Source organism: Trachurus japonicus, chromosome 24 (genome assembly GCF_045865225.1).
Source record: "Trachurus japonicus isolate A0001 chromosome 24, Traja_1.0".
NCBI lineage: Eukaryota > Metazoa > Chordata > Actinopteri > Carangiformes > Carangidae > Trachurus > Trachurus japonicus.
In genome coordinates, this window is record NC_140930.1 from 23,817,877 (window position 1) to 23,844,796 (window position 26,920).

At 42.3% G+C, this 26,920-nt stretch overlaps 1 protein-coding gene across 2 annotated transcripts in view; it reads right to left on the minus strand.

The window, feature by feature from the left end:
- The window catches only part of nkain2 (sodium/potassium transporting ATPase interacting 2), a 117,720-nt gene that overhangs the window by 39,526 nt on the left and 51,274 nt on the right, over positions 1 to 26,920 (minus strand). For both annotated transcript variants that reach the window (XM_085770255.1, XM_085770256.1), the window contains 2 exons: positions 15,168 to 15,305; positions 14,254 to 14,334 (listed from right to left, as the gene is read on the minus strand). In XM_085770255.1, coding sequence (XP_085626381.1) covers positions 14,254 to 14,334; positions 15,168 to 15,305 — 219 coding nt within the window. The remainder of the gene's footprint in view (positions 1 to 14,253; positions 14,335 to 15,167; positions 15,306 to 26,920) is intronic.

Consider the following 26,920-nt stretch of genomic DNA (forward strand, 5'->3'; position numbering starts at 1 on the left):
TTTTACCTCTCTGTGCTCTCTCTCTCACTATGTCACTCTGCCTGTGTTATTTCACACCAATATCATCAGTCACGGTGCATCTCCCTACATTGTTTTGCTGTGATTTCCCATGGGTGTTAGATGAGGCCTTAACCCATAATGCCTAAAGCATTTTTAGGGAATTGTTTGTATGTATGTGTGTGTGTATGTGCTATGGGATGGGTGGTGCATAGAGATGAAGTCCAGATCCTAACCCTGACCTTAACTCTATAACAAACCCATTACCAATTCTAAGCAAATGCCTCAACATAACCATTTTAACCCCTTCAATCTTTCACACTGAGGAGGGCAATTAAAGTGCCTCCTCCAGATGGGATCCACAATTGCACAAAGAAGAGGAGGGGGTTTTTAATTCAAGCTTTCAATGGGGTTAATTGGCTTTTTGTAAACCCTGTGGCCACACCTTACCCAATAAATCAGGACTCGGAAATCCGAGCTGGTTTGCATGAACAATTAATGGAAAATAAAAGAATATCTGCACACAAATAACGCCAGTGGGAGTTTTTCCATCTCCACTGTGACCGAGTCTTTGTTCGTTGTAGGCCCTGCTGGGTTTCTCTGAGGACGTCCTACAAGGCAAGAACCGTGTGCTGTCAGAGATCATAGAGATTTTAATAAAATCCAAAACCAGACAAGGAAAAATAACAAAGATAGAATAAGTAAATAATACAAACAGTAAAATCATCTTTTGTAAAAATCCACTGCATGTTCTTGTGAGTCTTGCACCTGACTGGACTGAGATAGTGAGGCCATTATCCTCTGAAAAAAAAATCAATTATTTCATTGAGTACCACCTCATCATGACCAACACCAATGATTACAAAATAAGACCCCAGACATAATAATCCAGAATTATCCTTTCATGTTTCAATCAAAGCAGACTTCTTTAAACCCTTTTCTTCCTCAGCTCATTAGACAAAAACTTCAGTGCAAATAAAACAGGTTTTAAAAGCAGTTTTCTTGTTTCCTCTAGCATGTATACTGTACTGATATCACAGTCAGGCTAAATCCATTACAATCAAGGTTTGAAATTAATACCCGGCCGCCACCATCCAACCCTGGAGCAAGTTTGACTTTGACCGTCGTGTCAATCAAATCTGCTGCCGCATAAAGCCGCTCTCTGTTCAGTCAGCTCGTTCTATTTGAACGAGTCAAAACTAACTCTTGTCACCGCACCGTGAAAACTATAGAGCAACAATGAATAATCAAAACGAATCACCAGTAATAATAGCTCAGGGCTCAAATGATAAAATTGGATGGTGAGATTATCCCACTAGAGACATGCTGATGAAAAAAAAGCCAATTTCATGCCATGATTTCTACAAATGCATCCATTGATCAAACACAGTCAGAGTTGATGCATTAACTCAGAGAAACGGGCGTGGAGGTTTTAACTAGAATGTCTATGATTAAAAGTGAGGGATCCTCTCATTCATCACCTCAATCGGTGGTGAACGAATACTGAGGGAAGTAAAATTAAGTGACTATTAGTATTCAAACTGGCCTAGGCAATCTGTTTTTCTTACTTTCTTCGGGGATGAATTTGCTGGTTTGCAGTTTGATTTACTGTCACTTTTGTTCAACAATTTATCCTGCAGTAAAAAGCTTGCCTTGCACTGACAACAGCGTCTATTGATGTTGATTTGAAATGTAGACAAAAGGGACATGCTTTCTCTCCCTCTCTCTCTCTTACATAAGTGATCCAGGCGTCTTCTGAGCTTCTGTTCCTCTAACTTTCTCTTTTTCCACTTCTTCTTTCCCCCCGTGTCCCCTCTCTTCTGTCTTTCCTCTCTTGAAAGCCACACTGATCCACATGTGGCTTCATCTCATCGCACGTCATCTTCTGTAGCTCCTGTCGTGCCGTCGCCTGTCGAAACCTCTCAGTCGCTCTGTCCGCCTCTGATGCCTCTCTTTTCTACATCCAATCTTTCGGTATTCGTTTGTTTCTCCCCCCTTTTCTCCTCTCTATCTTTTTCATTCCACCGCTTCCCCTGCGGTCGCTCCTTTCGCCCTCTGTCATGGCTCCATTGTGTGTTTGCGGACAGAGAATAGATGCCCTGACAGATGGGATTCTAAATGGCACTGTTTTGAGTGTCTGTCTGTCTAGATTCAGCATGCACATACTGTATGCACGCGTATGTCCCCAATGTTTTCTTGTGACTGAAATAATGAATGACAGCTTCTCCAAACTACGAGCAGAGCAAACACACACGCAAACTCGCACACTGCCAGACACACACTTTCACACATACTATATGCAAAAATGCATGCGGGATATCCCTCCCACACACACCACCCCGCCTCCTCCGTCGATGAGTGACAGCTGAGTGCAGCGTATGTGTGCATCCGGTGTGTCTGTATCTGTGTGTCATCTGAGGCCCAGAGGGTGGCTGCATCTTTTATATGACACAGTGGACTACTGACAGTTAGCTGTCTTCAGACTGTGTGCGAGAGAGTAGATGCAAACATGCAAGAAAGAAGTGCACGCGTGTGTGTTTGCAACGTGGTGACAGTTCTCTCTCCACAGGCTCTCCTCCAAATCTGTCAGGGGTTGCCACATCAGAAATCTTTTTAAAGATTAATTTTGTGGCATTGCTGCTATATTAGATAGTGTAGCAGCGAGTGACAGGAAGGATGGAAGTGTGACAGACTGATATATGGTATGAATCTTGAGCTTAAACTCAAATTACTGTCAAGACGGGACGTACACCTTATCTTGCCTCTAGGGCTCTACAGGGGCCTCATGGGAGGCAAAGATACACATTTGATAGAAAGTTCAATCAAACACAAACGGTTGAAAAGGCATGTCACAAGAGTTGTATTTTTCAGGTGCAGTTTCAATATTCTTCACTCTTTAATTCAATCTTACATATGCAACTCAGTGCTAAGTTAAAATACATAACATTTTTTAGTTGAAGACCTTTTTCTTTATATCATAATAAAATATAAATGGCCAAATCAAATCAGCAATTCTAATGTGCAGTCAGAGCGTGGCTGCTTTGAATGGCTACACACAAAGGCACGGTGAAATCTTCCTCACTCAAATGAGGATTTTGCTTTTGGTCTCTTCTGAACATTCGGTTGTTCAAAAAGAAAATGTCAGTAAATAAAAAGAGAGAGGCTCGAAACCTGCCTACTTTCACACCTCCATACACCTGGACCATCTCTGCCTGAGGTGGGTGTGTTTGTTTGGATTGTTAGAAAGTTTCAAAGACTTTCAGACACAGCCGGTCCAATTTAAACGCAGAGAGGGAAGGCTGGTTTCTCACATGCTGTTCGACCATCTGACGAGCATTTCTGTACAATTCATTCCCGCACTGCCACAGTGTGTACATTTAAAAGTACAGAGTATGGGATTATGGGCCACTGAAGGCATAATTCTGGTCTATTTAACATGTAATTTGTCAGCGTTTGTGGCATTTTGCACACAGATAATTTGCTGTTGTTCCCTTTGGTCTGCAATTTTCTGCTAAACTTACGATGCAATAAATCTTATGAATGTGAGAATTACATTTGTGCCACCGATGAGGGAAAATCATGATGATTTTTAAACGATTGCTGTCATGGAAAAGTTTAATGTGTTTGTTTTTGTAGCCGTTCTTCTTGTAATGGAAATCATGCGTGTGCTCTCATGTAACCTCATTTAACCCCTTTAAAAAGCTCATTAAAGTGGTGAGTGAGTTATCTGCCTTCCTACCCCACATATCTGCTTTTACTCCTGAACATTTACAACCCTCAGTATCTTCTTTTACTCCTGAGGCTTTACAACTACCTGCCAGTGCAGCCTGAAATCACCCATTGTCAGCTGGGGTGGGCACTACCTCTTGTTTCCTCTAGTATAAACTAAGAGACTGGATTGCTCTCATTTGGGGGCTCTTACCTGGCAGGGACCACTGATATCTGTAATTGTGAGTGCATTTGATGTTATATTTGAATTAAACCCACAAAGACATGCTTGATAGCCTTGATTCTTAGTTATTTTGTAGTCATTGGCTTAAAAGGATACGGCAAAAAAAAAATTCCGAGTCTTGCCTCACTCCCGAGTACATGACCAGCAGATAGACACCATCCTTTCGACTGTGCGTGCAGTAACAAGGGAGATAGAGCAGTATCGCCCGTAATTAGCTTAGCTCAAACGCTGGAAGTGCATAGGTAGTGTTAGCCTGCCTCCTACCCGAGCAGAAATCAGCAGTCAGATGATTTTATTTTAGCTCTAAACTCTGAAAATTTATCACTTAATCAACATTTCAAACATTTTTAGGTGAGAAAGTAGCCGTTTAGATCAGCAGGGTGTCATTAATTTGTCGAAATACCAGCTGTTTACAATTTTGTTCGGACGAATTCGGCGCTACTCAAGCTAGCTGTTGTGACCAACGCACTTCCAGTTACTTTCACAAAATAAAACACCTGTTTCCCTTTACATACAGAAAACCATGACGATTTGTGCTTTTACTTTGAAATAGGAAGCTAACCTACCCTCGATGTAGCTAGCTTGAACCAAAATAAACCGTCTTTGCTTGAACCCTCCGTTTTGACCGATCTCGTCCCGTTACCGGCATTTAGAGTTGCTGAAGAGTTTCTCTGATGACTTTAGGTGGAGGCAGGCTAACATTACCTATACACTTCCAGCGTTTGAGCTAAGCTAATTACGGGCGATACGGGCTCTTCCTTGTTACTGCACGCACAGTCGAAAGGATGGTGTCTATCTGCTTGTCATGGACTCGGGAGTGAGGCAAGACACGGGGAAAAAAATGTTGGCGTATCCCTTTAAATTTCTTTTTAGTCTACTGCTCTGACTATCAGGTGTCTATGATGAAAGGCGGAGTGAATGAGTAAGCAGACACTCATGTCTATGAGTAAATGCAATCTGTTGAGTTGAACCATGTGATGTGGTAGAAGACTGTTGCCTCTTCTCTCAAATAATACAATGTCATGCTCAGAAAAAAGAGATTCATCCAAACTTTGAGTTACAGTCCTACTGTATGCGTAGGACAATGTCAGTGACTCACCACTGACATGCAACATGCTCCTCACAGCGTCCTGTTGAGCAGCGAGATGATGTCTCATCGAACCCACTTTATCATTACCTCGGCTGTGTGTTCCTGCAGCGTCTGTCCAATCTGCCCACCTGACTTCTGGACTTCAACCTGCGCTGACAAACGCTGATGCATTTCCCCTCCTCGCTGTCTTTCTCACCTTTCTACTCGCTGCCTCGTTGTTTGCTTTCCTTATCAAGAAGAAATGTCATATGTGTTTGGCAAACTTCAACGGCCCAAACCTCCCCTCCCTCCTACTTTCCTCCTGCTTGTGCTCCAAGACAGCAGGGATATTTGCAGCTCTCCTGTTGAACATCTGTGAAGGATGGTCTGCACAGGACCGTTGCTAGGAATTCTGGGCCCCCTGAAAGAATACCAAAGTGGGCCACTGCCCCCTGACTTTTCTACTTTTTTTCTTAGACTACGTATGTATTATCATTTTTTATTTAGCCTACTTTGTTTTGATGCTAATGCAGCATTACTATGAGTACTAGTCAGGGTCTTATGCAGAATAATTCAGTCATACAAAGATTAGACTACTGGGTTTTTTTCTGGGCCCTACTGGGCACTGGGCCCCTGGAATTATCATCATCTTTCTCCCCTATACAACGGCCCTGTTCTGCACACTGACATAGAGCGACGCGACAGCGAGCGAGCGAAGAAAAGTGATTAGAATGTGTACTTTTCAATCAGCCTGTCCTGACATGCCGCAAGTGATAATGCTCCCTCCAGCGATGTTGCTCAACCCTGAAAAAATTGCTCGCTCTGTCTCTATCTGGACGACATTTCGCGGCGGTGTCCCGCCCCTAAACAATTCTTGTTGGTTGATAAGTACACGCTGCTTTCTGTTGACAGGCAAGTTATCAGAGCGAGGAGAATATGAGAGGAATACAACTAAAAAAACACTCCAAGAAGTGAAAAATGTCAACCAGTAAATGCCAGGAATCTCAAAATAGCGCCAGAAGTTTGTTTACGTCCCTCGATAATTTGATTGGTTTGGATTCTGAACCAATGAAATACACTCGTGACAAAATCGTCACGCTGCATATCAGGACGAACGAGATTTCGTCGCCGTTTTGCTCGCTTGATGTATGTCAGGATGCGGAGTTAAGATGATGCATGGCAACAAGCCACAAACATGTCTGTCAAAATGCATCCAACTGAATTTGTCGTCTCTACCTGCGAAATTTCCAGCTCTTCAATACGACGGTGACGTTATGACATTAATTTACAGTGTGAGGCCGGGCCTGTGTATCCATTCGCCTCCCGACAGTCTGATCATTCTTCTAATAAACCTACACTTCTGGCACTAAAGGAGGCGCCATCTGGATATTAGGTCTATTCATGGATAAAACAGGGTGTTAGCACTGTAAAATTACATCAAAGCTGCAGTACAGAGTCACTGATAACATGGCAGGAATCAAAGCCGGGGAGATTCTCTGTCGCTTTCATACACAGAAAGATGTCACATTTTCATAATGAAGAAAAATGGAGTCTGTCGCAATCACTCTTGTCCTGTGACCCCAAAGTAATGGTCTGAGCAGAGTTGCACGATACCCACGGTAGCCACGGTGCCCCGCGGTGCCAAAACGTAACGGTTCCTACTATACTAGAAATTCTACACGACGGTACTACCGTGGATTACTACTACGGCGCCAGTTTCCGCTACATAGCAGCCGCCTCTCCTCTCCTCCCGGCTTCTCACTGCACGCACTCCCTTGTAAACAAAACCCACATGCATCCACTGCAACCTAACTACACAGCTGCTGAATGATTGGCTGTTTCCCTGTTACTGGTGATGTCCGGGGATATGATAGGCTGTTTCCGCACGCTGGGTCCGCCTGTCTGTTATCTGATTGGCTGTTCATGGTTCATGCCGACAAGAACGGACTCCATGAAGACAGCTGAGACAGCTCCGGCCGCTTCGATAGAAACTCGCTTCAAAACAAACAACGAGCTAAAGTTGTGTCTCGCCCAGACGCGCGCACGGCTTCACAAACACGAGACAACACACTGACCACGGCAGAAGCACCGGGCGCGAGCGGCGAGTCTGCCGCGGTGTCGTCGTCAGTGGCACTTAATTAATTTAGCTCTGTTTATTTTCTCATTGGCTAATATCAGGCTATATGCTCCGTGTACAGGCTGAGGAATAAAGAGTTAAAGGATGTCCAAAAGCACCTAGAAATTGCATAAAAATATAGTTTTCACAGGGAATCAGTTCCTGTTCATTGTATTTTGTCCTCTATGATTTATTATGTTGGAGAAGAAGTATTAGGCTATTGTCAAATAGTTTTTTTTTTTTTAACGACAGTGGATTTGTTTTGTTTTTTTTGTTTTATTTGTTAAACATAAATTAATGTGCAAGAGACTGAATGGTTATTTATTTTCAACCATATAAACTTCATTTATTTGTTTTTTATTGCTTATTTAAAAATATTAGTTTCAGTCTAATTCCTACTTCACCAGTATTATGTTTATCATGCACCAAACAACATTATAAGTAGCCTAATTAATAAGTATTTATAACTTGTACAAATACATTGCAGTTCATAAAAATAATAATAATAAAAAAAGGTTGCAGTATCGTGATATTACCCGGAACCGTGATACTTTGTCTGGTATAGTACCGTGGTTACTCATTTTGGTATCGTGACAACTCTAGGTCTGAGTGTATCAAGTAATGTATTAAATTAGCACAGTGCTGGCTGATACACAAAGGCCTGCACTATGAATTCATACTGACCATAAATAGCGGTGCCTTCTTGACATGAGCACATTTCCTCAAGTCTTGCATTGGAGGTAGACAGGAAAAGAGTGAATGAAAAGGAGGCGAGAAGGTGAAGAAGACAAGAACGGAAGAGGAGCAGGGGACAGATTCGCGTGGCACTCACGCAAAACAACATGAAAAAGACTTGATTATAGGGCGAGCAGAGGGAGAGGAGGGATGAATTACATGGAGATGAAGCAAGCGAGGCACAGGAGGGAGGGAGGGAGGGAGGGAGGGAGAGGGACCAAAGGAGGAGGGAAGCGGCTTCAGAAAGCAATAGAGGCAGATTCAGAGATTTTCCTTTCTATCGCAGCACTCCTATCTTCTTCTATCACAGAGCACACCATCATTACCCTGACCAAATACCAACAAGTTATTCTGATCCAGTGTGTGGGTTACACAAAAAGAGGTGAGGCTAAGCAGGGAAACATGTCACCATGCTGTATACTCTCTGATATCTCGGCAAAACATGGATTTCTGATCCTCTGTGACCCAAATCTTAACACATAGACTCTATTGGGCTGTTATGACATTCGACTTTGAGCTTATTTGGTTCTCTGTGATGTTAGTGTGAGTACTGGTACTATTCATGTATTTTTTTTTTTTTTAATGTTTGTGTCTGTGTGTAAGGCTTGTCATCATCCTAGAGTTGTACAGTTACTGTAGCATCGAGATACAAGGTCTTGTGTATTGCATGGTTTCATATCGATTAAAATACTAAAGGTTTAACTTGAGACAAATAGCTGGCACTTTGGACAAGATCAAACTACATTGTATTCCTTTGGCAAATGATTTTAAAAAATGAAGGCCTACATTAATTCAGTGCCACTGATATTGACAGTCAACACATAACTGAACCAGCTAGCTAGCTGACCTCCATGATCTATGTTACCTTAACTGCTTCAAAAACAGATAGAAGCTTGATGTTTTTGTGATTTGTTCCTGTTGTCTTTTAAGGACTGTGGATACATTTAAGTCTTCACCATTTTTCCTTTCAAGTACCAGTTATTGGAACTCATGCTTAAGAGATATTTGTTGTTAGCACAAAGGTTTTTTTAATTAACCCTGGAAATGATTATCCAACTTCCTTTGTTTCTGGACTTGGAAATGTATAAAATCTACTGGTTTATATTCAGATGTTCATTTTGATTTTCTTTTCCTATGAGAAAAAAATATGTCAATTCAGACTTTACAGCAGTTTATACTGATAAAATGACTGCTGTAATAGTAAAGTGATGTCCTTGCTTGTGCTAGAGTAAATGAATTGGTATGCTAACAATGGCTTTTTTTATTTTATTTGACAGTGTAAATCTAGATTTTATCATATTTTGGGGAGTTGTTATGTTTTGGAATCGAGTGGAAAACCATACATGTGTTACAGGTGGTCCAGTGTAATAATAGCCCTCAGGTCAGTAAACAAGCCATGGAACGGCAGGTGATGAATCCGTATCTCATACGACAGCTGGTGAATCCAGAGGGGGGGGGGGGGGGGCGGCGTCTGTGGCTCCCCACTCCCTCAGTAACTGGGTCAAGGTTGATTTGCCCTTGAGCGCGGCACACACAAACCGGTCTGGTCATAAAAACAGGCTGTTTGGCATCTGGTTGGAGCGTGCCTCTCCCTGATTGGTCAGCAGGTAATTGATAAAGGTGTCGCTAATTAAGTGGCTGGTTCGACCTCGTTAGAAACCAGATGTGTTGATTCTGCTCAGGGAAGCTGAGGCCGTTTAAAGAAAAGACTCATATAGTTTTATAATAAACTCTGGATGTGCTGATATAATTCATGTGATCCTATTTATAAACCTTTAACCAATTTAGAAGCTGCTTTTCCAGATGTTCCTGACTTGGTCTATCGCCCTCCGAAATGGTGGAAAGGCTTGTATTTGCAGTGTGATAACGACAAAACCCAAACAGTTCTTTCCACCTATAGCAACTGTTAAAACTGTGCCTCAGGGGAAGAGAGAAGGTGTAAATATCATTAGAATCACAGATCGATAAAGGTGCAGGTGTCTCGACAGATTGTGGAGGGATTTTATACAACTGTTGACTCACAGGAAACTTGTGGCCATAATTTGAATGGTAACAAAACTTAACAAGGCTCATGGTGTGTGTGTGTGTGTGTGTGTGTGTGTGTGTGTGTGTGTGTGTGTGTGTGTAAAGAGCAGACAGTGGATGACTGTGTGGAACGGAGACGGTGAGGATGAAGATGTGCCAGTCATGCTGCTGTACAAACTAGCTCTAATTAAGGCTGTGAAAACTGGCAATGCCAATAAAATGAGAATATGTGGGCCTATAGCTGAAAGTTAATGTGATTCATCAAATGCAGAGGTGTTATATAAGGGCCCAGTGGAACAAGTAATTTACAGCAAATGGTGGAGGGAAAACTACAATGTTTTTACCACCAAACCACAGAGTATAATCAGCCACAATCAGCACACCCATCAACTGATTTCTTATGTTTATGGAGGCACTGATTGGCTCTAATTAATTTTAATCTGTGCTTAAAATCAGCCAATTTTACAGCAGAGAAGCTAAACTTTTGTAGAGACTTTAACAATCTCAACTTTTATGAACCAACAGAGAGACCTGACATGCTCTCTTATATCAGATATCAGATCCTGAGTGTTCACACTTAACCATTTTGTGTGTGATTTGAGTGTATTTCAAGGTTGTTGTACTGTATGAATGTTAGTGATAAGGACAGCGATCCAATTTTTCAATTAACGGAGCAATTTGTTTTCACATGTAAGCCGGATGTTAAAACGTGTAAAGGAACCCATCCTTCCAAGCTGCGTGTGGAGTCTTTACTCCTCTTGAGTGTAACTACATCAGTAAGTGGTCTGTGGATGTTGCTGCTGACAGGGTCATGCCGTCGTGATTACAGGAGCTGAAGTTAGACTAAAATTACACAGGAATAAAGTGACCCTCCCTGTCAGAAGGGACGAGGGGAAAGTCCTTCAAGAGAGTTCAGTGCTACAGTAGCAGTTGAAGTGTGGACATACAGAAAGTTGTTATGGTGGCCAATGTAAACACACCTTGCTCTTATACTGTAGTGGTGGAGTGATGCGAAGAGTAGCAAAATTGACATTTAGATTCAGAAGATTAAGATTTAGATTAAATTATTTTTTTTACCTTTTTAAAAGGTATAACGTGTAGGAATTCCCCCCATCTAGCGGTGCGGTTGCATATCTGAACGTATTCTTGATGTTGCATTCACGTGAAATGGGGCAGACGTCAGACAGACAACAGACGCTGCATGTAAGGATAAACAAGCCTCTATGTAAACAAGTGGTCTGCCAGCACGAGGCAAAACAATACAGGCGTGACAATATGTTGTCATGGTGATGTGGTATTGTTTACCTGACCCACGTTTTACCGTCTTTCTCTGGTGGAGTAAAATGACATCCGGTTGGTTTGCCGACGGCCGTCTGCCTGACTGCACCTGAATGCAACACCAGTGCCTCCGTCCTTCCTCACACTACACAGTGGTGACAGTTTTAACAGGCCGAGCCGACAGCTCCGCTGAGTTTCCGTGGTTACCTACGGTCACACTGCCACTCAACGTAAAAAATGGCGATGCAACATGGCCGCCTCGGTTCGGTGCGTCGCCCACTTATGTATTTGTAACGACTTGTAACAACTCATTCTAAGGTACAAGAAAGCTTTCATTTGTATGCGGGTGTGATTCCACTTCAGTGAAATACGTACCGTAGATGACCAAATAGTCGCCCGCGCGCAAATACGCGCCTGTGCTCTAATAGCCGCCGGGGTCCGAGCTCATTTGGCATAATAAACGCCGGTTCAATTAAACGCCCGGGCGATTAAGTGTTTACCATAGTCTTGCACAGAAAAAAAAAGTTTTTTTTAACAGCGACTTCTACCTCTGTCAGTCAGCTGCTCCTCCCGCTCTCTCTCTCGCATGCAGGCGGACACACACACACAGAAACACAGGTGCGCTAGCGGGACAGGTCGCGCTGGACTACTAATAGACAAAGACAAATAGATAAATGCGCTAATGTACAGTGTTGAAATGACCGCGATCGACCGCCCCCCACCCACCCCCACACTTCTCCCCCCTTCCACATCCCGCTATCGTTCATAACACTGATCTGATTGGCTGCTCTGATCAGCTCCCCGTAACACAGACAAACTGTCTTTGTATTTATTGTCTGATGTCAATAAAGATATAGGTAGGTCGGGAAAAAAGTAGTTTTGTTCAAGTGGTCCTACGGTGACCTCCTTGTTCTTTGCATGATGGTCTGGTGCTGCTCATTGCAAAAATAAATTGTAGCCTGTTGCAAATACGCGCCTGGTTCTTATAAACGCCTGGGCTCCAAGTCGATTTAGCATATTAAACGCCCGGGCTAATAAATGGTCATCTACGGTATTTATGAAAGCAGTATTTGATTTTTGCTAATAAAAAACCAAATAAGCTACACACTGGGGCTTTAACAAACATATTTCAGCTGCAGAATGATACACTGAGGTCACACTACTCGTAATTCACACATCAGAAATGTAATTCTCACATCTCTTAGTGCTTAGTTCCACTCAGCATAACACAAAATCACTCGTGCAAAAAGAAGGAAATAATTAAAACCTTGCTGACAAGGATCAAAACCTGCAAAGTCAGTTAAATATTGCATAAAATATACAAAACAACTAGGGTGTAATGATTCATTCACTGCATCAGTGCATTGATATGAAAAGTGTAACGTGACCCTCCAACAGTGCTCGTATCCATGTAAAATCGACGTGCAATATAAATAACATGTATCATGACACGCATTGTATCACTACTACCCCAAACAACAACTGTAATAAAAAGTTCAGATACAAAACTGCACAGTTACAGTAACAACTTGGAAAAATAACTAGATTCTATTTGAACACTGCAGTGGTGTTAACAGTAAGTATGTAACCTCTAAGCAGATCAAACTGCCACTTTTACAACAGTTTGTGGAAATGAAAGACAGGGAATTATTACTAGATTGTGAGCATGGTTTATCCAAAAATAATACATCATTTTTTAGATGTTTTTATGATAGTTTCAGTGCAATCTGTGCAATTTGTGTGTAGTTTTGAAATAATGAGCCCTAGTTCAAGCTTTTGTAGAAAACTGTATAATCCACAGGATAGAGTTGCTAAAATTGACGGATTGCACGATGATAAACATGCACTATGCATTCCAGAAAATACACAAACAAATGAATATATATACAACACTCACAAATAATTAGGGATATTTCACTTTTGGATGAAATTTATGGAAAATATAAAAAGCTCATGCTCTTCCAGTCTCTGTGTCTCTGTTCAACCTGCTGATGACACTCTGTGACACTCAAGCTGGACATGACCAGGTAGTGTTGGTGGATTGGTAGACGTCGTCTTGGTCTCATGGTGTCAGAATGTGAGCAGCAGGATGAAGAGGACTGTTTCAGTACAAACTGTCACTGAAGCAGAACATTTAGTGGTGGATTCATGGATCATGATGTTTTGTTGTTTTGTCTTGCTGGAGAACACCACGTTATATTCTACTGTAAGTACTGAAATACTGAATAGTTGGACATGTGCATTCAAACGTTTAGAGGAGGTCAAATTAAGTTCATCTGTAAAGGTTAAAGTGCATGTTATTGTAGGTGCATTCTGAAATTTCATCCAAAAGCTGAATATATCAAACTTTTAGTGAGTAGTGTATATACACACATATAAGTGATTTGATTGAAAACACTGATGCATTGCCAGACTGCATCAAAGTGAGTGAGAGGTCTATCATTTCATCTGACAAACTGTTTTCATGAGTTGTGAGAGTCAGATGAGAAATACATCAACACAATGAGAAAGCATCTTTTGTGGTCAAGTATGTGTAGATTCAGTTGTGGCTGGCACAAACACAAGGAGAAATGCTAATGTGTGCGGGGAAATGATGAACTGTTTTGAGAAGTGCATTAGGAGTTGTGAGAATGACGTTTCTGATGTGTGAGTTGCATCAAAGTGATTGGGAAAAACTGTAATAGCTGCAGGACGGAAATGTGAGATTGACTCAAAATAGACTACAGGTCCTATATATATGGTAATGAGGGAACAAGTCACTCAGTGCAACTGTGTGGCTTATTGAAGTGCTTTTAAGAGTTTTGGGACAACAATGGTGGTCAAAGAAACAGAGGAGTAAGCTATATTAGACTTTAGCTACGCATACATTTGTCTATTCATGGGCGTGTGGACTGTAAGGCCAATCTAGAATCTGGACTTTGAGATGTGACAGTGAGGATGCATGTGGACATTCAGGGCCTTATGGATCCACATTAGCTCCAAGTATCCAGTTTCTAAATCCAGCCAGTGATTGCTACTCTGGGCATGTACAGTTGAGATTTAACAAGGATGCAGAAATAGTACAAGAAAATGTGTTCTTACTCTGGACAGATCCCCAACCTCCAGGTAAAAACAGATGATGAAAACATTCCAGGTCATCCACACCACGAGCCAGGCTGCGTACTGCAGACAGAGGGAGAGAGGGAGGGTGGGGGGGCAGTGAGAGGCAGACAAGATTTGACAGGCCTATGCTGGAGAATTAAAAAAAGCATGTTCACGCCTTCCTATCAGAGTGAGCGAGATGGAGAGAAACGACAGAGGGAAACTTCACTTTTGATGTTGTTGAGATGTAGAGAAACAAAAAGGAACAACAGCACAGAGAGCAACCAATCACCTGAATCAAAGCAGGCAAGGAGAGAAAATAGAGAGCAGGAGAACAAGTGTGTGTGTGTGTGTGGGCAGGAAAGAATGAATGGAGGTAGGAGGGCAGGATTCATAAGCTCAGATCAAACTTTCATTTTCTGAATCTTCACACTAAATATTCTTCATGAAGGTCTCTGCCCTGCAGACACTATGGCAACCTGTGAAAGTTTTCTGAAATATAAATTATTTTATTGACATCTGCTGAGAAACAGACAACTGGAACACATCATTTCACTTGGCGAGATCCTTTTCCTCCCACGCCATACCACTGTTCTAACCTTTTATTTACTATATACATAATATATTCAAATTGGCGTTTTCTTCCTTCCTACTTGGATCCAGCTGTAGAAAATAATTCAATAATTAAAGAAGAGCAGGTCATATTTCTTGTTATATAAGAACAGTTTGCTGTGGTTATGAATGCATTGTTCAGTATTAGCTCAGATGTTACACTATCTGACATTGTCAGCAGGATGAAATCTAAGAATGGGACTAAACGTCAGTCACGCTGACAAGAGGCTGTTGCTGAGAGACTATATAAAAAGGTATTTGCATAGAGTGAGTGAATATGTGTGTTAGTGTGTTTAACTCACCCCCGTAACATATCTCGGCCTGAACTGAATGGTGCCAAACAGGCCCAGGATGACGACGATGATGTGGAGGAAGTTGGTCAGGATGGGAGCCCACTGGTAGCCCAGGAAATCTATCACCTGACGCTCCAGCACACTGACCTGAGAGGAGGAGGAGGAGGAGGAGGAGGAGGAGAAAGAGGAGGAGGAGGAGAAAGAGGAGGAGGAAAGTTAAAGTACATTTTCAGGAAAAAATGCCAAACATGTAAAGGCTTCACCAGTTAAGACTGATGATTTGCTGGAATCGTTTTCAAGTTTAAAGTCACAAAAAAGACAAAAACCCATCTGTTCATTATACACACAAAAAAAAACAAAGAAAAATGTGTCTTTTCAGATTAACCCCCTCACACACACACACACACACAAACACACATTTTGCATCTCAAATTAATTGAATTCTTAGTTTCAAACTCTGAGCCTTTTCCTGATACTGTTGTACTATATGACATTTACCTGAACATGTTGTATACATAAAAACAGGCACTTTGAAGACATCACCTGAAGTTAACCATTTCCATGTTTTTCCATGTGTTATTAACTGTTTCCTTCCCAACCTTTTTTGGCTCATGACCCCATTTTGACATCACAAATTTCTGATGATCAAGATGCCAGATTTTATATGTTGCATTTTATTTGAACTCGATTTATATTCGAGAAAGTGAAAGTATAGAATACATTTGTTTGAGATTGTCTGTGGCGTTTTTAATCATAATTTAAAAAAATAATAATAATTAGTTAAAAAAATATATTTTTCAGTCTTTTTTTTTTTAATCAATTACTAGACATTTCAGGCGACCCCATTTGAATTCCAGGCGACCCCACATGGGGTCCCGACCCCAAGGTTGAAAAACACTGGTCTAAGGGCAGAGGATGATGCTGTTTAAAGCCTTTTGAGGAAAAAACTGTTTGTAAAAATGGGCTATACAAATAAAATAGCCTTGCCTTGCCTTTTAAAAACATTAGTACTAAAGAGAAATGAAATATGTATTCTTAATCAACTAATTAGTGAATGGCATACATGAGATTGTTAGAATTTCTCTCACTGTTCACAAATTCCATCTTGCAGTGGGATCACACCGTCAACATGTTGACATGCTGACTCACGATTAATCATCAGTAAATATTACTACATTATTACATAAGTGCTCAGTGCTGCTGCTGGGGTTGGACCACAGCTACTGTATCTTAGAACCCACAACTCATTTTGATAAAATAAACTACAGACCTGTAGTTTTGTGACAATATCTTGCAGGTTGTGACACTTTCATATTGAAAACCCACCCACAGGCAGACTAACATCAACACCTGCCACAGCACTCCAAACCGCCGTTCCTGTGATCACTTTTTGCCTGATGACACTCAAACACACACACATGCACAAACACACACAGACTTCCACAGTGAAAACAACACCATTCACAGCGAGCCACTGTCACGACTTGCATTTATCACATACAGTATCACCTCAGATTGAAGCTATGTGACAAACTGTTAATCAGAACTGACATGCCGGTCAAGTCTTCTCCATAACAACAGGATGTATTTACAATTAGCGCCTTAATCATAATGAAGTAAACCCTCAGTTATCTGTGTGTTTGTGTTTGCTTCCCAAGGCTGAGAGAGAGGGTTTATTATCATCACTCAGCCGCTGGAGCTTCATGCTGAGAAACTGGTTAATGGAGTCAGCACAGCGTATGATATGGCTCTGCTAAATATAACACACACACACACACACACACACACACACACACACACACACACACACACACACACACACACACACACACACACACACAGAGAGGTAAAAAATAAAAAAAAATAGGTTGACAGACAGACAGACAGACAGACAGACAGACAGACAGACAGACAGACAGACAGACAGACAGACAGACAGACAGATAGATAGATAGATAGATAGATAGATAGATAGATAGATAGATAGATAGATAGATAGATAGATAGATAGATAGATAGATAGATAGATAGATCTCCAATCAAGGGCTTTATGTTCTGTATTCTGTTCTTCTCATTTTTACACACACAGACTGACCACACACACAAACAAACTTCTGGATGGCTGAGTTCAGCGTGCCCTAATGTGAGACCATATGGCAACACTACAGCCTTTCACAGCCAGATAGCAGGTACACGCATACACAGAGACACACACATAAATACACAAATACACACACTATACAAACACAAACTGCAACTTGTATAAATTGCATCATTCCATTGTTAGTTTTAAATAGGAGGATGTTTATTGGGTGTGAGATTCACATGAGGAGGAAGCTGTACAAAAGAGTGTGTATGTGTGCCGACATATGTGCATCCAACCATGTGTGTGTCTGTGTGTGTGTGTCCATGTCAGGGCAGGTCTGCTGTGCTTGCACTTGACAGCACCTGCTGTTATTGGACACACTGGGCTCAGCTGGCACCACAATGTGTGAGAGTGTGCGCATATGTGTGTGTGTGTGTGTGTGTGTGTGTGTGTGAGAGTGAGAGAGACATTGTTTCTTTGTCTTTGACAGACACCATATCTGTATGTGTCTTTGTGCATTGGCTTTGTTTTATTATGTTAAAGTGTGTCCTCCCATTGACAATTATATAGTGCTGCAGTTGTGCCTCTCACACAAATACACACGTACACACACATACACATGCAGGCTATTATAAGAAGTCAGAGGCCTCCCGGCCCATTACCGAGGCCCCTGGAGGCCCCTCTTTCATCACCAATAATATAAACAGTCTTCAGTCCAGCTGGGACACACGCAGTCCCCAAAAAGACACACGATCAATCACACAAACAGAGGAGAGAGAATTTGATAGGAAGGATGAAGAATTTGTTTGTACACTATAGGTAACGACCATATTGATTTGTCCTGGTTATTACAACACACGTCCTTTACGGTCAGTGAGCAAAACCTCATGTTTTTTTTATGGGTCTTGTTCTGACCTGAGTTAATATGGAAGCCAATGAAGAGCAATATTCAAAACCAGACCATCTGCTCCATCACACCACACCCAGCTTTTCATGTCAACTTCTCATTACATGGCTCAGCTGCTAAACAACTAACTTCTCCTGACATACGAAAGACAAAGCACACATAACCCCACCCCCACCCCCTCTGCTGCCGAAATCCCAGCATCCTTTGCATACGTGTGTCAAATGACAGAAGCTTCGGATGAGGTGTGAAATTACCAGGCCTCTATGACTCCAGGGAGATGGAGATGGAGAGATGTGCACAGAGCGTAGTCAGTAGCAGCACCTATGTTAGCAGATATGGCAGTTTTGTGATATGTGCAGCTGATGAAAGCTTCAGCGTTGTACAGGTGGAGCTTCAAGCTGGCTAGCCGGGTCCTTTGGGATCTCCTGCGACAGGCTTTGATGCTGCTGACAGAGATGTTTATTTCAGTTCCTCTGCTCAAAGCACAAGGGCAGAGGCATGGTATATACTGCACCATGCATCCACCTGTGGATACAGCTTATTAGTTATATAACTTCTATTTCGCGGGATGTTTTTGTCCATACATAAAGCTGAAAATTTAAAATTTAAAATCATTTTTAGAGCTACACAAATACTTAAGTTTGCAGTGAATGCATCTATGAATGCCTGGATTGTACAAAATATATCTGTGTGTGTGTATGCTTCATAAAATATAGAAAACAACTTGGAATGCAGCCTTGTGTCAATCTGTGTAGTAGCAGCACTGAATCCCTCAGGGACCAAGACTGTTTATTCCTCCTACTGTTTTGTTAGCATACACTGATGCTCGTGTGCTTTTTAGTATGAGTTTCCCAAATGCAACAGTCGGCTGAACCACTGACTAAAGCTCCACAGTGGATCCATTACTGTCCGGTCCTACTGTCCTGCAGTAGTGGCTGAGACATAAAAGCAGCCATTGAAGAAAAGTCTGTGCTTCAGGTAAAGACAGAATAAACTGGGTGTTCCTTGGTGAACTAATAAACTTGTTACCGATGAGTTTTTCGAATCCAAAGTGGTGCCACTTGAGATAATTAACAGTGTCTTAACAAGCTAAATAAAGATTTCGGCAGCAGCTGCAATAGCAGTGACATTAGCCATACCCAGCTGTTGTTAATTAACACTGATACTATATGTGACTCATTAACATGCTCTATGAGTGCTGCTGTTATGTTCGACAAAAAAAAAAGGCAGTGGACTGGTGCTTTCTGCTAGCAGAAAAACAGCTAGCTAGCTAGCTAGCATGGAGCTCAGTCTGAATGTCTGTGACAGCTTCAGGGCTCTCAAGTTTTGAAGTGAGTTCAGAGTGAGATTTTACCAGGGCAGCGGGGATTTGGTTGAAGTGGGGATTAAAACAAAAATATTTATGATTTATGACTGGAATAAGTTAACCAGGGGCGTCATGCAACCCAAAAAATGGAGGGGGGCACAGTGAATGTGAATGTGCTATCCAAAATTTTTTGGAGGATGCCCTCAAATCACTTATTTTGGGCATACAGGACTCTACACTAGTATTTGTTAGTTTATAAATTTTTAGAGCACAGCACAATGAAAAATGTTTAAGTAACACGTTATTTAACCTTTAAGTAATGTTAAGGGTCCAATGTGACCCATTTTTACATTTAGGAACAAAAACACCCTAAACATTCTCCTCTGTTGAACTTGTTCTTGACCAACATAATATTTGATACAGATTAAATGGTATTTCCTGCCACTACACTATGATGATTACTGTATTTAACTACTTAAATCACAGTAGCTAAACTGATTTGTTGAACTCAGCCTGATGTAAACATTAATAAAACTCAGTAACCAATCATGCTCCATGTTGTCTCTGTGTGATGTTCAGGGACAGGTCAGGACAGGACAGAGAGCTCTGAGGTTGAAGTCTATCATAATGAGATGAGATGAGAGACACCTGTGACAGTGACAGGTCTGTTTTACGTCTTGACCACATGTCAGCTGATCAGCTGCAGCAGATGAAACTCCGCTGTTCTCAGCTCCACCGCGACGAGCGCTTTTTTTTTTTTTAAATTAAGCACCGGTAGCAACACGGCTAAAATACGGGATGATACTGTAAACTGGCGCGGATCCGGTGTGTTTATCAAAGCTTGGTCGCCGTGCTGAGGCACCAGCTTGGTTTGAGCTGCGTTCATGAAGTTAAGAGGCTACTTTCAAACTCTTCAGGCAGTGATCAGTGTCGGCGGCTTTTTGACTCGTTACTCACTGGTCGCCGATGGTACAGGCTGAGGCCAGTAGGCTACAACAGGTAACAGTGTTGTTGTCTCTTTTCACCTCTCTCCTGTGATCAGTGCGCCCTCAAATCTGTTCCACTGTTAAAGCGGTGCAACTTGGTGGACGTCACCGTGGTAATTTAAATGCGTGAGAAATACAATGTGTGGCGTGTGAGCGTGTGAACGGGTGGGAATGCGTGTGTCACACGCCAAATGCGTGAGACTTGAGAGCCCTGCAGCTTGCTCATTTTATTTATATCATATTGTTTTAAGCTCATCACCTTTAAAGTTGTAAGTGCTCCAGAATTTAAAGCAGAAGTAAGCGGAATATTTGTGTTAATATAAGTCTTAAATAGTTCTATCTTCCAACAGCAATCACTTATATAGAGTGTTTGGTCTGAAACACGGGTCTGTCAGTCACTCTGCTCTGCTGTAAGAGGAGAAAACTTTCCTTGTATCCTACAACCTTTATCCAATGAGGAGAGAGAGCGGCATAAAGGGGCGGTCCTCTCTGTGTGTGCAGCCAAGGGATGCGCGTGAATGTGGTGACGTAGGAACGAGGACCAATAGATCCATGACGAGGGAGGGGGCTGCTAACTCCATCGGCTGACAAGAAGTCAGCCAAAACCACCGGATCTCTTACTTCTGCTTTAAGTCTAAAAAGCAGTAAGCTAATGTTAGCTTAAAGAGCTACAGTGAAAAACTTTAACTGGACAACAACAGTTGTCAAAATCATATTTAAATGATTCTGACTGAGTAATGTCATGTAATGCCACTGCTCTGATAGGCCACTACTGCAGCAGGCTATCTCAGTAAATGTAAATGGGTTTAGGTTTTTTCACAGACCTTGATCTTCCGCTGAATGGTTTCAACCTTGGAGTCCTTCCAAGGTTCAGAAACAAAACAACTGTACCATGTTAAATTATGGATGTAGAGAAATGGCTTTGACTACATGGCATTATTCACTAGGAGGATTTAAAATATCTAAAATAAATAAATAAAATGTGTTATTTTCCCCCTGATCATCAACTAAGTGTTTCTGTTGTTATTTCCAAATGTTGGTTGAAAGTTTCAAGGCTCTAAGCACACCCCGACTGTAAAGACTGCACCCGTATCCTCACATGACAGCGATGCACTGACGTGCCCTGGAGAACATGTCTTCACTGTATTAAGGCGAGAAAGTGAAGCACAGAAACTCAACAAAATAAATACATAAAACTAAGTAATACCTGTGCATGTGTGTCATACGCCATAGAGGCACACAAATGCATAGACAAGGAGCTGAAGTGATAAAGAAAGACACTCACACTCAAACACTTAGGGGAATAGATTGGCAGCAGAAAGATGGGGGTGATGAAAGGGACAGTAGCTAGTGAGTAGCAGAGGAGAAAATCGTCAGTGAGTTTGGGAAAGATTTTGGTCTATTTGATAATGAAAGATAGAATGATATCAAAGAATTATTATTGCTCCAGACAGGGAGACAGCTGCACTCTGTGACCATTATGAGACTGCAGAGCGATAAAAGTGTCTTTTATCTTAACAGAAGAAGAGGACAGAGGAGAGGAGAGAGAATAAGACGATGAGGGACAGACAGAGACAGACCCAGAGATCTGATGAGGGAGCCTGAAGGGACGGAGAGGTGATTAAGATCTGACGGCTGCTCAGGAAAGACGAGAAAATGACAGAGAGACAGTGGGTGAGAGAAGTTCAAATGTCTCATCTTCTGCCCCTGTCACTCCTTCCCTGCCTCCTTACCTTCCTCCCTCTCCCGCCCACTCTTTCCTAACTCTACTAATCTCCTCTCGTTTTCTCATTTCCTCTCTACCTCTTTCTTCTTTCCTCTTCTCGTTGTCACCCACTGCTCTCAATCCTCTTCTCCCTCTCCTACATATTTAATATGCATTCATCTGTTCCCAGATCTGTTGTCATAAAACAGCAAATTACCTCATCTGCCTCCTCCCTCTTATCTTCCATGTCTTTCCTCCATCACTGAACTACCTTTCCCCTTGTTGCCTCTCTCTCCCTTTGTTTCTTCTGCGCCTCCATCGCCTCCATCTCCACCTTCTGTCCACTCTCCATGTGGCATTTCCGTCTCTAGCTCTCCTTCCCCTCCTCTCCCTCTCCCTCGGCTCTGCCCGGCCGGTTATCTCTCTCTCTCGCCTCCTCCTCCCTCCCTCAATCTCGTCCTTCCTTCCCTCCCTCGCTCGCTCCCTCGGCGCTTTGGCTGAGAGTTTTCGCTTGGTTCCGTGACCTTTAAAAAACTGCTGATCAAATTCTGCTGCTCATCCCATTATAGACGACAGGGAGGGAGGGAAAAGGAGGGAGAGGGGCGAGGGGGAAGGAGCTGAGGTCAGACAGGCTAGGGTGAGACAGATAGCGAGGAGAAGCCGGAGAAGGAGCTGGTGGAGAGGGGGGGGCACGGAGAGCTGCGAGGATGGAGAGGAGTGAGAAACAGACAGGGGAAGCGAGAAGACATCCAACAAACACTTTGTGAGTCAGACACGGAGCGTCACGACTTGAGTAGCAACATCCAAGCAAATCAGACACACTGAGGTAAATATATGCCCTTGTTTGTCCCTGCTTGGCTTCCATTCCAAAACCATAACTTTTTTCTCTCTCTGTAATCATCATAAACTTTATTCTCCTAATAAAACTCTGAAGCAATCGTGGTTTACTGTTAACTTAATTAAGGCCGCCTGCCTGCGCAGTATCCCACTGTGTACAGCAAAAGCAATCTCCTATCGATTCAGTTCACACAACGATCAATTCATCTCCATTGGAGGCTATTAGGGACCATTTGTGGCTACTTAGGGCTCAGAGAGAGAGGAAAGACGGCAGGGAAGACCGGGGTGAGGGAGGGAGGTAAATGGGTGTAGGGAAAAGAAGGGAGGGAGAAAGAATGGAGGAGATGGGAAATGGCTGAGAGGGAGAGAGGGAGATACGAGAAGGACGGAGATGGAAAGAGACAATGATGATCAAAGGTGAAAATATCCCCATTAAATATCCAATTTCCTCCATTCAGGCCCACTCATTGTCATCACAACCATTCAGTTACATCTGTAATAGCCATAATGCCCCAGTCACTCAGCTATAGATAGACTGTACACAACACCAACTGAAATTAACAATACAGGAAGGTCATTAGGCTGTTCAAGCTTGTGGTCACAAATGTCGGTGCAGTGTTTTCACAGGAACAGCCACTGCTAAAATACTGTGACACACAGCTGATGTGTTGCTTTTTTTTTTTTGTGCAAGTTGGTTGAACTTTTCCAGCGAATTGTGTTAAAGCAGATAACAGCGGCACGGCCGTTTCGGCTAATGCTGTGTTCAAGGCAGGCTTTTGAAACCGTAAGTTACAGCTTCAAGTCACAACTACGACTTGGTAGCGTTCCAGGTAACCCGTAGCTCGTGTTTTTACTGTCCTGTTGTCTGTGAAAGTTCCCTATAACGGCCACTCGTAACTTCCGACCCGTGAACTCGTACCAGATCGAACTGGTATGACTTCACAGGAAGGAAAAACACAAAGTACGAGTTTCCTTGAACGCACCATGAGTTAGCAGCCCCCGCCCTTGTCAGGCATCAATTGGTCCTCGTGCTACGTCACCACATTCACGCGCATCCCTTGGCTGCACACACAGCCCTTCATGCCGTTCTCTCCCCTCATTGGATAACACTTGTATCCCACAAGGAAAATTTTCTCCTCGGGTTACAGCAGAGCAGAGTGACGGAGAGACTCGTGTTTAGGCTGAAATACTTCATGTAAGTGATTGCTGACGGAAAATAGGACTATTTAGGACTTATATTAACAAAAACATTCCACTGATATCTGCTTTAAGATCCCTCTCTGCCCCGAACTGCACCTTTCAAATTTTCCTGATCTTAAAGGCTTTCTTGCTGGTGAAGGAGATTTTCAAGATACGGCTTAATATTTTGTTCCGTGCTAGCGTTTCATCACATGGCTCTGCAACTTGACATGCCGAGGTGAGCCTAGAAAAACACCCACACTAATAAAAGGTTTTGAAACCGTACTCTGGGAAAGTCCCAGTTGTCTTAAAGACATGTCTGTGACATGCTTTGGTCAAAATACCACAAGGATCAAACATCACAGCTCTTTTCATCTTCTCAAAACAGCCCTGTTCAGAACGGCTGGTTTCAGTGTCTGTCCCTTTAAATGCAAATGAACCACTGCTTGCCCCGCCCCTTCTACCGGTACCAGGTAGGGGTGGGATTATGCAAATTTGAATCCTAGTTCAGCACTGGAAGACAACTGAGGGAACAGCTCATAAAATCACATGGATTTTTAACCTAAGGAGCCTGAAAATTACAGATTTTTTTGTCAATTCTCATATACCCAAATATATGTTAAAGAGCCTTCAAAAAGTTTCCATAATACGTCCCCTTTAAAGGAGTCTCCATTAGTTTTGGGCATGGAGGAGCAACCAGAACGCAATGATTAGTGAGATGTAGAGATCTGATGCTATAAAGTTGAAGGACATCTCTAATAGTGGACAGACATCTACCAAATGTCAAATGTAAAAACATCAAGATGGGTGGGAGTTAAATAAATAAATAAAATAATGTTTGTGGTTACCCACCAGAAAAAGTGTTTCAGTCATTCCAAATAAGCGCGCTGGAAGAGGGGGTGAAAAGGTAAGCTTCCATCCACATGGAGTGGAGACAGCAAAAATGAAAAATAATAAATCTCAACATATTGTTGCAAAGACGAAGTGAATAAATAAACATGTACATGAAGCACATAAATGCTCAATGACTGACACAAACATCGGATCTGTGTGAAGTGAGACTGTAACACTGGATAAATCATAAATGAGTACATCAAACAAATATTTGATGATACGTTTGAGAAGAGATGATTGTTTTTATGTGGATAATGATGCACATTTTCAGACAGGGTTTCCCCTTCACGGTGTTGCACCAAGGTATACACACACATAAGTGACAAGTAGGGCTGACACAACATCAGATTTTCACTTCAAGATTACTGTGGGCAAAAAATGTCACAATAATCATCAACAAAAACGTACTTAGTAATACAATCAATCCAATTCCTCTTTAACTTTATTTTTGGTGTGTTTTGTCTCTTTTTGGCAGATGTATTACACTCAAAATGTGTGTGATACATGTGTAAGGAGGTGTAGAGTCAATCTGAAAACAGCAGAGATAAGACCTGACTGGAGCATTCACTTTCCCTATTCATGCAACTCATGCAGTTCTCTGCTGTGGCAAACATCAGAGTGCTGTAGGTGAAGGTGGGAACAGTCTGTGGTGCTCCCCCCTTTGGCAGATACCTTCACTTTTCCTTTCCCCTCAGGCTTTAATTCTTTCATTTTGACAGGACAGCTGGAGACAGAGGGGGAATGACACGCGGCAAAGGGCTGCCAGGCCGGGTGGACTCGAACCCGGGGTCACTGCAGGCAAAGACTATAGCCTCCGTTTGTGGGGCGCCTGCTAGCGGGGGCATCCAACTCCCCCTCCTGGCCCACATTATGGAACCCGAAAAACTCCCACACAGGCCAGTTAACTCTTTCAGGGCCGGGATAGAGTGTCTCAGACACCTCCAACATGTTTGCAGTGGTAACCATGGGAGCTACTAGTGTTGTAGTCAAGACCACCTAACCCGAGACCAAGACAAGGCTGAGACCAGAGTATACCGAGACCAAGACAAGACCAAGACTTTGAGGGGCCGAGACCAAGACAAGACCAAGACCATGGAGGGGCGAGACCAAGTCCAAGACCGAGACCAAACAGAAGAATTATGGTCTATTTGTCATATTGAAAAATAAATGTATTTCAAACTGTTGGTAAAGCCAACCAGCCTGCAGAAGTAGCTACTTAACCCTTTTTACATGGTGCTTTCAAAAGCAGCAATGATGCTGTTACAACCAATGTATAAAGAACAACACTTGAAAGGTGATTCACAAAAAATACTGTAGCCTACATGATTTTTTTGTTGTTGTCATTTTTCCCAAAATGATTCAAGTCCCCCTCTCTCTCTCTCTCTCTCTCTCTCTCTCTCTCTCTCTCTGTTCTTACACACATGACTTTTGATTGAAACGGTCAGGATCGTCTGGGCCGACCGTCATAAATATTGAACATGTTTAATATTTACAATAGCATATAAAAGCCATAAAATATTCGGCTGATTTTTTGTTCTTGGTCGGAAGGAGGAAAATTGGGCCAAAATCAGACAGCTTATTGTGTGTGTAGCTACAGCTTAAATTAACTCACCTGCTGGAACGAAAACATAGATAAATGTGGGCTGAATAAGAAAATTGAATGATTGATGACTTTGACGGTGTCTCTGCCACAGCTGGTACCTTCCTTTCTCCCTCTTGTTCTCCTCTCTGACACGTAGGTGGCAGCATAAACACTTTCAAAATAAAATACCGTATTGTTACATTTTAATTCGGGAAGTTCTTGCGGTTTAAAAAAAAAAAATCACAGCAGCTGTGGTCTCGGCTGGTCTTGACAAAAAATC